Raw genomic sequence first — 12,510 nt, 5'->3', positions numbered from 1 at the left:
CTCAGCCCGCTACCTATATGAATCACTTTAATCGTAAATATTACTATATTAGATTTATTGTTAATGCTTAAAACTATTCCGATGCCATTCTTGAGGTCTCAAGGCATTTATCAACAAAAGTGAGGCCATGGTTCTGCATATATGCTTTAAGCATACTGTTAAACACAGCTCTGCAGCAAAAATTATATACACTATTCAAACCCTTTACTTCATCACAAGTACTTCTACATTTACATTTCCTCAGTATTCAGTGTGACTGATAATTAAGCTGAGCATATTCAGGTTATGGCTCTTGTTAAAGTGCTCAGAAGCGGCAGCTCGGCCGTGCGCGAATTTAAACTCACAATCTTCCATCACTAGTCCAGATCTAGATCAGACCTCTGACCATCACTGGCATCTGGACTTACCAGCAGTGAGGATGCTTGGTTTTATATATATATATATATATGACACAAGTGTTTTACTGGGAAATATGCCACTCGTATTTTTCATACAAACTACATCCGAGATATGGAGTAACATATTTTCGCCAATATCTTCACTTGTGAGGAAATCAATGAATTGTTTTGATAAATTTGGGGACTTTTTGTTTGTGAATGTGTCGATATAATAAAAAGAAAATCACACGTTGGCTTGAAGATATGAAGTTTATCTTCTCTCGTTGAAAAACTCATATTTTTCAGACAAAATACATCCCAGATCTCATCTCATCTCATCTCATCTCATCGTCTCTAGCCGCTTTATCCTGTTCTACAGGGTCGCAGGCAAGCTGGAGCCTATCCCAGCTGACTACAGGCGAAAGGCGGGGTACACCCTGGACAAGTCGCCAGGTCATCACAGGGCTGACACATAGACACAGACAACCATTCACACTCACATTCACACCTACGGTCAATTTAGAGTCACCAGTTAACCTAACCTGCATGTCTTTGGACTGTGGGGGAAACCGGAGCACCCGGAGGAAACCCACGCGGACACGGGGAGAACATGCAAACTCCGCACAGAAAGGCCCTCGCCGGCCACAGGGCTCGAACCCGGACCTTCTTGCTGTGAGGCGACAGCGCTAACCGCGTTGAGTGGTACAGTATATCAGATATATTCCATTCAGCTAGCATGATATTGAATGAGTCGAAGACAAGTAGCTGAATGGAATATGTCTGATATACCATGAAAAAAGCCAGCCAATATTATCCCCCGCCCAAACGAAGTTTGGTGAGGGATATAGAAACTGGTTCCGTCCATCCGGTCACGTTTTTGTTTCTGGGCCATACCTTTAAAACTACTGAAGATATCTTCATGAAACTTTGTATGCATATCAAGCAACATGTGAACTGGTGTCTTTTGCTATTTTGGATATTTGGAAAAAAAGTATTTTTCCAATTTTTACATAAAAAATAGATTTTGACTTAGTTTCTAAGAGCAATGTTCATTTCCTGAGCATATATCCAAAACTATTCATGATACAGATTTGAAACTTGGTATACATGTTAACAAGGTATTGTACGGTAGATGTGCCTTTTCATACTAAGAAATATGAGAAATTTAAATTTTCATGTTTCCATGGAAACAATTTCAGACTTGGTCTCTCAGGTTAGTCTTAGGGGTAGGTTTTGTTTCTGGAGCAGAACTTGAAAACTATGAGTGGTACGGTCTTGAAAGTTGGTATATGTGTTGATTAAGTAATGTATATGTGCCTTTTGATACTAAGAAATGTGAGAAATTTAAATTTTTAGCTCACGTGGACCAAAGGTCCGGTGGGTTTATGCCATGGTCTGCTGAGGTCAGTGTAAAGAGGGAGGGTTGGTTTCCTGCAGCAGAACTTGAAAAATGTGACAAATAATATCTTGAAACTTGGTATATAGGGTGGGGGATATAGATGACTCTGTCTTCTTCTTCTAATTATTATTATTATTATTAGTAGTAGTAGTAGTAGTATTATACATACACATTCGATGGAACAATTGTAGATTTTACAAACAGTTAAGAACAGGGGGTTAACTTAACAATATTGAATGCTAATTCTGATCGAATGAAGTTCAATATTCTGTCAATCCAATGTACTGTACAAAGCCAAAGTTATAACAATAAAAATGGTACAAGTCCAAGAAACCTGAACAACAACCCAACTTATATATAAGCTATATCCAGGCTGATAGTTCAAGTTCAAAGTTACTTTTGGTCGTAGTTAATTGTTCCATTGCAGTTGTTCAAAACAAAAGGGCTTTGCTGAGTGAAGTCCACGAGTGAAGTCCTCTTGTAAAAGTCTCCGTCACTTTTCCTCACCTCCAAGTAGAACTTTGACAATATTTCCGCTATTACTCTCTTTTCCAGTTTTTCGATGTCCATTGGTATGTTTTTCTCTTGTAAATATGCGTGACGAATATCCAGTGACGTTTTCGTAACCTTTCGGGTGTTCAGTGCGTCTTTCTCTTTAAATCATCTGCTTTTAATGAAGCAAACCTCACAGCCATGTTTGTGAACAGTGCATCTTGGTGTTCAGCGCATCTTTAGTTTCATTTTTCAGTTTATTTATTTAGTGCTTAAACCGAGCACTGAATTAACCCCGTCTTCTCTCTTTCCCGGCCAACAAAGAAATGACTGTGCGTATGTGCAGCAGAAAAGTTTTGTCATTGGATCTTCACATGAGCGCCGATGTGTGACGTTGTGTTGTGTTGATAATGTGCAGTATTATAACAATATTGCATGCTCATTCTCCATTGGGGAGAGTAGCGTCATACATGGAGGATAAGCAATATGATAACAATAGTGCATGCGATCAATAAACCCGCTAGAAGTGAATAGAACACGTTTTTATTCCATGGAAAAAGTGTCCTGTATGTATAATAATTCCCGATATTTCACTCCGATGACGTCAGTCCCAGTGTTTTCCCGCTAACTTGACACACGTTGTCAAAATGGCAAACCGGTTCAAAATTAAAATTCTTTTGATTAACTTGCGTATTTTTTTTTGTGGATGTCAGTGTTGTGCAAGTTCACACTTTTTTTGAACTAGTTCAAGTTCAGTTCAAACATGTTAAAAGTGAACTGTTCACGTTCATCGTTCACAGTTTTAATTCTGAACTAGTTCAAAGTTCAGTTCATTTTACTTTTAGGCGGGATATGAAAATAAAGACTAAAATAATATGCTACATTCTAGCTCAAAACTACTCACATATTATAGATATTATATTCTATCACACAAAATGGAAGTTATTGTACATACTATATATGGAAAAAGGACAAAATATTTTGATTTCTTCACTGACTCAACCACTGCTACCAAAACGTTACACGTGACTTCAAACAAATGCTTTCAGTTTCAACCAACAGTAACTTCTAATAAACGACAACTAGACTTCCTCATAAATGTGTGTGTTTCTAAAAAGATGACTGCCAATATGTATATACACTGAAGGAGTGCTATTTTAAGATCCATATCAACAGCACTGACCATATCAACCATATTGATCAGACAGAGGGATGCATGCTCAAGGGCTTTTTATTTCTCAAAATACAAAACAGGAAAACTTCAGATAGCCTCATTCTTCAGTACACATCTGTGTATGCACACAACAATCAAATTTCTAAAATTATTTGGCATTGTACTCATCTGTGTTCTCCGTGCCGCTACTTGAACTTTCACTGGCCATGTTGCTGTGAGTGTGCGCCGGCTGTGGTGTGCGCGCTGTCTGCTGCCTGTAGCTAGGGAACACTGGGTTACGCCTACTCTGCTCTGCTGCATCATGGGTAACGTAGTATGGAGCCAAATCATAGAGCCATCCACTATCTCCGGCTTCACACTACGTTATCCATGACGCATTGCACACACGCGGCACCTCAGGGCAGTGAGTGACAACAACATCAGACTGACAGTGAAGTAGTAGAATGTAAAATATCTTGCAAGTAGACGTGCCACTCGATTCATCAGGTTTCATGTTTCGTTCATCTTCATGTTTGTCGTTCATGTCGCATAATTTGAACGAATTCACGTTCAATTTCTTTCTTACAAAGTTGTTGCGTTCAGTTCAAAGTTCATGGAAAAACGAGCGTGTTCAGTGAACGCGTTCTTTTCAATGCATTCATGCACAACACTGGTGGATGTATAATATAAAGAACATTACACGGTGGCGCAAAGATATGAAGTCTGTCTTCTTCTGTTCACCACTCGAAGATAAACTTAATATCTTATGCGCTATACCCATGTAATATCCTCTATATACACACACACACACACACACACACACACACACACTTCTGTCTCTGTAGGGACACTCACTGACATAATTCATTCCCTGGCCCCGAACCCAAACCTCATTCTAACCTGAACTCTAAAACTTGGTCTAAACCCTCAAACAGCCATTTGAAGAAGTGAGGACCAGCCAAAAGGTCCTCATTTCCCAAAAATGTCCTAACTGGTCCTCAATATGTAGAAAGTAGTAAGTACACGCACGCATACACACAGAGGGGTCCAAAGTAAAAATGCTTCTTTTTGCATTCTTTTCTAATTTAATACAGTACAACAGTTTTTATTACAAATTATATTCCTGACAACTTCCTGGGTGAAAAGTAGAATCACTCGAGCTGGCATGGACTCCACAAGTTTGTGCAAAACCCTGATCCGTTTTTGATCAAATCCATCAGAGTGTCATCTGAACCCATATTCTCTTCAACAGAAAAGATTAGACATGAGGAATTTTTTTCCAAATAAATATAAAAAGAACTCTCATTTATCGTGTGCTAAGATATACATGTCCTTGTCTTTGTGCTCGACCAATTTTTTTCAACATACAACCCCGATTCCAAAAAAGTTGGGACAAAGTACAAATTGTAAATAAAAATGGAATGCAATGTTGTGGAAGTTTCAAAATTCCATATTTTATTCAGAATAGAACATAGATGACATATTAAATGTTTAAACTGAGAAAATGTATTATTTAAAGAGAAAAATTAGGTGATTTTAAATTTCATCTCAAAAAAGTTGGGACAAGGCCATGTTTACCACTGTGAGACATCCCCTTTTCTCTTTACAACAGTCTGTAAATGTCTGGGGACTGAGGAGACAAGTTGCTCAAGTTTAGGGATAGGAATGTTAACCCATTCTTGTCTAATGTAGGATTCTAGTTGCTCAACTGTCTTAGGTCTTTTTTGTCATATCTTCCATTTTATGATGCACCAAATGTTTTCTATGGGTGAAAGATCTGGACTGCAGGCTGGCCAGTTCAGTACCCAGACCCTTCTTCTACGCAGCCATCTCATCTCATTATCTCTAGCCGCTTTATCCTTCTACAGGGTCGCAGGCAAGCTGGAGCCTATCCCAGCTGACTACGGGCGAAAGGCGGGGTACACCCTGGACAAGTTGCCAGGTCATCACAGGGCTGACACATAGACACAGACAACCATTCACACTCACATTCACACCTACGGTCAATTTAGAGTCACCAGTTAACCTAACCTGCATGTCTTTGGACTGTGGGGGAAAGCGGAGCACCCGGAGGAAACCCACGTGGACACGGGGAGAACATGCAAACTCCACACAGAAAGGCCCTCGCCGGCCTCGGGGCTCGAACCCAGGACCTTCTTGCTGTGAGGCGACAGCGCTAACCACTACACCACCGTGCCGCCTCTACGCAGCCATGATGCTGTAATTGATGCAGTATGTGGTTTGGCATTGTCATGTTGGAAAATGCAAGGTCTTCCCTGAAAGAGACGTCGTCTGGATGGGAGCATATGTTGCTCTAGAACCTGGATATACCTTTCAGCATTGATGGTGTCTTTCCAGATGTGTAAGCTGCCCATGCCACACGCACTAATGCAACCCCATACCATCAGAGATGCAGGCTTCTGAACTGAGCGCTGATAACGACTTGGGTCGTCCTTCTCCTCTTTAGTCCGAACGACACGACGTCCCTGATTTCCATAAAGAACTTCACATTTTGATTCGTGTGACCACAGAACAGTTTTCCACTTTGCCACAGTCCATTTTAAATGAGCCTTGGCCCAGAGAAGACACCGGCGCTTCTGGATCATGTTTAGATACGGCTTCTTCTTTGAACTATAGAGTTTTAGCTGGCAACGGCGGATGGCACGGTGAATTGTGTTCACAGATGATGTTCTCTGGAAATATTCCTGAGCCCATTTTGTGATTTCCAATCCAGAAGCATGCCTGTATGTGATGCAGTGCCGTCTAAGGGCCCGAAGATCATGGGTACCCAGTATGGTTTTCCGGCCTTGACCCTTACGCACAGAGATTCTTCCAGATTCTCTGAATCTTTTGATGATATTATGCACTGTAGATGATGATATGTTCAAACTCTTTGCAATTTTACACTCTCGAACTCCTTTCTGATATTGCTCCACTATTTGTCGGCGCAGAATTAGGGGGATCGGTGATCCTCTTCCCATCTTTACTTCTGAGAGCCGCTGCCACTCCAAGATGCTCTTTTTATACCCAGTCATGTTAATGACCTATTGCCAGTTGACCGAATGAGTTGCAATTTGGTCCTCCAGCTGTTCCTTTTTTGTACCTTTAACTTTTCCAGCCTCTTATTGCCCCTGTCCCAACTTTTTTGAGATGTGTTGCTGTCATGAAATTTCAAATGAGCCAATATTTGGCATGACATTTCAAAATGTCTCACTTTTGACATTTGATATGTTGTCTATGTTCCATTGTGAATACAATATCAGTTTTTGAGATTTGTAAATTATTGCATTCCGTTTTTATTTACAATTTGTACTTTGTCCCAACTTTTTTGGAATCGGGGTTGTATTTGTGTTTGGTGATACATTTGGTGTCATTGACTGAATCACACTAAAGGCCACCATCCAATATGTTTCTGAATCATTTGGGGCACAGGTCTGACTTGCACCAAATGCGGGCATTGGTTTTAACTAGCGATACAGCCCTGTGAGATGCGAGCCCATATGTGGTTACAGAACGTGGGTGTTCTCTGTGTTGTGGGTGTGGTTTGAATCGTAGATAGTGTGAAAATGTTGAGGAATAGTGTACTAGTGTGTCTGACATGTGGGGTCTTGAGTTTGACACTTGTGTTTGAAATACTTCCTCCTGGTTTCTGAATACTTGCTACTCTGTTCCAGATGATATAGGTGGGCCACAACCAGGGCCTTTCCTAGTGAATGTCATGGGGGCATCCCTGCAGTCTCTCCCTCTGCCTCTTCCTCCTCCTCCCCCTCTCCATGCCACCATCCAGCATAGCCTCAGCCTCAATGGTAAGGGTGTGATGGTGGCAGAGTGTGTGTGTATGTGTGTGCTGGTGCTTCAAGCAGACTTTTTGGTTCTAACAGCAGACTCCAACCCTCCCTTTCACTCTTCTTCCCTTACCGTCTATCCTTACGCCCCTTGTATGTCCCTTGTTGTGCCAAGATGATTGCAGAATATTGAATAGCCAAATGCTACACAGGCTTCCTATTGCATATGTTACCTTTATAAGACTGCTTGAATATAGCTTTTCATTTAGTGTAGGAAGATGATGGTAATGAGCAAGTTATTCAGGAAGAAATAACAAGGATAACTGAAGTGTAGCTTAGATCTGTTTTCATTTTTTCAAGCCAAAGTTTTAATAAAGGAAGATGTTAAAGTACTGTATTTCCATTTTAATAGCTTATTCTAAAAGTAGTGCTATGTGTTTTGGGGGAGATTTAGGTATTTGTAAACCTTTTTTAGTAGAAATGGTATTGCAAGCTATTTATTGAAGTAGATTTTGTAACATGATTTACAGTTGTGGTCAGAAGTTTACATACAGTGACATAAATGTCATCTTGGATATGAATGTCATGGCAATATTTGGGCTTTCAGTCATTTCTTTGAACTGTTCTTTTTCTGTGGCAGAATGATTGTACAGCATACAGCTTTAATTAAAAAAAAACACTAGAATTTGGTGCACAAGTTTTAATTTTCTTTGGGTTTTCTGAAATCAACACAGGGTCAAAATTATACATACAGGGTCAAAAATTTACATACGCTCACTTAGATTATTAATTCAGAGGTGCTGAAACTTCCAAAATGTCTCTTATCTTGCAAAAGCCAAGGTCTCTTAACTTCCTGTTAGTGATCATGATTGACTACAGCTGGTAGCTTCTTTGTGCCTTCATAAAATGGGTTTGTTTACAGCACTCATTTGACTGACCAATACACAGTAAAATGGGAAAGTCCAAGGAGCTCAGTGCAGATCTGAGAGAGAGGATCGCAGATACACACAACTCCGGAATGTCTCTTGGAGCCATTTCTAAACAACTGCAAATTCCAAGATCAGTTCAAACAGTTGTCTCCCAGTTATCGTGAGGTGTAGTCACTTTGCTAAGCCACTTTGCTTCAAGAAAACCCAAACTGTCATCCTCAGCTGAAAGGAAATTGGTTTGGATGGTCAGGAACAACCTGGGAACCACCATGGCACAGCCCTGCCATGAACTGGAAGCTGATGGATCACTGTCTACAGTTCAGGTCACCATGGACTAAGAGGCTGCTATCCAAGAAATAACCTCCCTGCTCCAAAATTGACACCTTCAAGCTTAACTAAAGTTTGAAGCTGACCACACGGGCAAAGAAAAAAGCCGTCTGGAGGAAAGCTGTATGGTCAGATGAGACAAAGATTGAGTTGTTTGGCCACAATGACCACCATGTACAGAGGGACACTGTACCAGCTGGTGGTGGTGGTAGGATCATCATGCTCTGGGGCTGTTTTGCTGCCAGTGGAACTGGTTCATTGCCCAAAGTGGATGGAATAATGAAGAAGGAGGACTACCTCAGAATTCTTCAGCATAAACCATCAGAAACTTGAACACAACTTAGGAGTTACAACAAGACAATGAACCCAAACACGCATCAGAGCTGGTTGTGGAGGTTAAAGCAGGCTAACATTAAGCTTCAAACAAGTCCTGACTTCAACCTTATTGAAAATATATGGACCGTGCTTATAAGCAGAGTCCATGCCAAGAAAAAAAAAATGTAATTGAACTCTACCAATTCTACCATGAAGAGTCGTGAAATATCCAATCAGAATTCTGCCAGAAGCTTGTTCATGGTAAACAAAAATATTTGGTCAAGGTGAATCTTGCGAAGAAACGTTTTACCCAAATATTAGGTGTGGTGTATGTATATTTTTGACCTTGTGTTGATTTCAGAAAACCCAAAGAAAATTAAAACTTGTGCACCAAATTCTAGCGTTTTTTTTATTAAAGATGTATGCTTTACAATCATTCTGCTCCAGAAAAAGAACAGTTCAAAGAAATGACTGAAAGCCCAAATATTGCCATGACATTCATATCCGAGATGACATTCATGTCACTGTATGTAAACTTCTGACCACAACTGTACATCCATCAAGGTGGCTTAATCTGAATTTAGTAAATCATTACGTATCCGTGTAGTGTCTAAGGTTGGTGGCATTAATCTGTCATGATAGACGTTATGTAAGTCCAAAAAACTGGCTGCTAATCCAAGCTTTCAGTTGTGACTTTGGACAAAAATAAATTGTGAACTGCAGTTTTTACATGGTTAATCATTAGAAATGCCCGGCTGCATAACCCAAGTTTGGGGATTTGTTAGACGGGTTTAAGACAACTGCATCACCGTTTGGGTGAAATGTGGGCTCTGTTACTGCTTTTCCATGGATATTGTGCCACTACTTGAGTTGGTGCTTGTTTAAAAAAAGCCTTTTTAAGAACTACTCCACGTCTTTGCCAGTTTATGAGCCAAACCACTGCAAGTGTGTTAATCAATAAGGTTAAAATTACACTTCCACACTGACAACGATGGTACATCAGAGTTACGAGACATGTTTCCATTCACCTTCTTGCACTTACCAGTAAATAGTTCTCTTGAGACATGGATTTATTTAAAAAATATATGTTTTATTGGTGGGTATGTTAAGTTGTCATGGCAACAGAATGACACCATCCTCAAGCTCTTGGTTTGTTTTTTGTTTTTTTTTTCTGTTGTGGAATTATACAAAATAGTCCAAGATTATTCACGAGCACTGTGTGAGTAGAAAATGGCCACATCAGAACCCAGATAATGGCTCTCTGACCTATATACATTGGCACCCACCCAGAGAGATGTGCCATGGAAATACAACAGTCTGCTTACAGTCAGGAGAAAGCCTCTAACCTAGCAACAGCACAATCACGATGTAACATCTCATGGTTCTGCTAGATGGTGGAACCGTGTACTATAGAGCATGGGAGAGAGTGCACGCCTTGTATATATCCGTCACATCAAATAGTGTAATCTAACACTCGAGCACTGAACCACGGCAGAGTCGCAAAGTGTGCTCTGTCTACCTTAGAAACAGAGAAGCTCGCCCACATGCGCATCATTGCCAGCAACCACAGCGCCAGAGGAAATACATACATGAGGTTTAAAGACAATGCATTTGAGGGCTTGCTTTGACCTTTAAGTATAAAACCGGACAGAGTGTTTGCAGCAGCATACATAAGGTTAATTTTTGAGTTTATAAACTGAAAAGCCATACAGTAGATTAGAATATATTTGAGTATTTAGAATATATTCTAGCATACAAGAAGAGTGGACAAATCATACATTTGTTTAGCCCACTACGTAGGTAAACTCTAATCTGCTTATTCAGTTAATGATTTGGTTGCTCAGACACTCTCCAGATGATATCACGCTCAAAAACAAAGACATGACAGTTGGCCTACTTAGTATATCGACGAATACATGTTTGTGCCCTGAATTCATATCTTAAGCACAAAGACATTTCGCTAGAAAGGAAACTGTCAGTGCTCTGTCAGACAGCTAGCAAAAAAGAGGCACACATATACATTTGCTACTGTTGCTAGCTTGAGAGAAACAAAAATCTCTGCTAAAAACATAGCTTCATTCAACCCACATATACGGTACCAGTCAACAGTTTGGACACCCCCACTCATTCATAATTTTTTTATCCCCCGCTGGCTGAAAGGTCCAAAGGGGATTATGTCGTGGCGATGTCTGTCCGTCCCAGGAAGGGTACTCACCTTCTAAAATCAACTCCTCTCACAATTTTTGGAGGAATTTCACGAAACTTGAGAGGATTCTTTGGTATACACTACCGTTCAAAAGTTTGGGGTCACTCAGACAATTTTGTGTTTTCCATGAAAAGTCACACTTTTATTTACCACCATAAGTTGTAAAACGAATAGAAAATATAGTCAAGACATTTTTCTGGCCATTTTGAGCATTTAATCGACCCCGCAAATGTGATGCTCCAGAAACTCAATCTGCTCAAAGGAAGGTCAATTTTATAGCTTCTCTAAAGAGCTCAACTGTTTTCAGCTGTGCTAACATGATTGTACAAGGGTTTTCTAATCATCCATTAGCCTTCTGAGGCAATGAGCAAACACATTGTACCATTAGAACACTGGAGTGAGAGTTGCTGGAAATGGGCCTCTATACACCTATGGAGATATTGCACCAAAAACCACACATTTGCAGCTAGAATAGTCATTTACCACATTAGCAATGTATAGAGTGTATTTCTGATTAGTTTAAAGTGATCTTCATTGAAAAGAACAGTGCTTTTCTTTCAAAAATAAGGACATTTCAAAGTGACCCCAAACTTTTGAACGGTACTGTATGTCAGTAATACGCATATTGCAGTTTCGTTCAATTCAGTCACATTTTACCAGAGTTATGGCCCTTGATTACCAAACTTGTACTTTGACAATTTCATGAGGGTGTATTAAGCACTTATAGCATAGATCTAGTTGCCAGCGGGGGATATTGCGCTCTCAGAGCACTCTTGTTCTGTATTGTGACTGTTTTCTACATTGTATGACAATACTGAAGATATTAAAACTATTAAATAACATTTGGAACATATATGAAATTATGTGGTAAACAAAAAAAAGTGTTAAAAAACAAAATATGCTTCATATTTTAGATTCTTCATAGTACCCAGCGTTTACCTTGATGACACTTTACACACTATTGGCATTATCTTAACCAGCTCCATGAGGTAGTCACCTGGAATGCTTTTCAATTAACGGGTGTGACTTGTCAAAAATTAATTACAGCAATTTCTTGCCTTCTTAATGCGTTTGAGATCAAACGGAAAATAGTAAATAATAAAAAACACAGCCCTGTTCAACACCACAACTGTAGTAATCCATATTATGTCAAGAACCGCTCAAGTAAGGAAAGAAAAACGACATCCATCATTACTTTAAGACAGCGTTTCTCAACCTTTTTTCAGTCACGGCACCCTTCAGAAGTATGCAAATTCTCAAGGCACCCCCATATAAAATATACGCAGTCACGCTGACCATACGCTGACCCTGGCAGTGACGTTGTGACATGGGAAAGGGGGCCGTGAGACAAATTTTGATGATGCATGAGACGGCGATGATCTACATTAGTGTAACTATCATTTTTTGGAATTTTAATTCATTTTATTTATTTCAATGTGAGAATATATAATTTTTTGACGGCACCCCTAACGAAGCCAGACGGCACCCCGGTTGAGAAAGGCTGCTTTAAGACATGAAGTGACTTTT

At 39.9% G+C, this 12,510-nt stretch overlaps 1 protein-coding gene across 2 annotated transcripts in view; it reads left to right on the top strand.

Moving 5' to 3' along the window:
- Positions 1 to 12,510, top strand: part of socs7 (suppressor of cytokine signaling 7) — a 29,312-nt gene that overhangs the window by 11,050 nt on the left and 5,752 nt on the right. The window contains exon 4 of one of the 2 annotated variants that reach the window (XM_060941722.1): positions 7,096 to 7,227. The exons of the other annotated variant lie outside the window; for it this stretch is intronic. Within the exon in view, the coding sequence (XP_060797705.1) occupies positions 7,096 to 7,227 (132 nt within the window). The remainder of the gene's footprint in view (positions 1 to 7,095; positions 7,228 to 12,510) is intronic. 2 annotated transcript variants of the gene reach the window in all.

The sequence above is a fragment of the Neoarius graeffei genome, chromosome 15 (assembly GCF_027579695.1).
Source record: "Neoarius graeffei isolate fNeoGra1 chromosome 15, fNeoGra1.pri, whole genome shotgun sequence".
NCBI classification, from domain to species: Eukaryota; Metazoa; Chordata; class Actinopteri; order Siluriformes; family Ariidae; genus Neoarius; species Neoarius graeffei.
The sequence above is the reverse complement of the archived record's forward strand: the minus strand, read 5'-3'. Positions and strand labels throughout refer to the sequence as shown.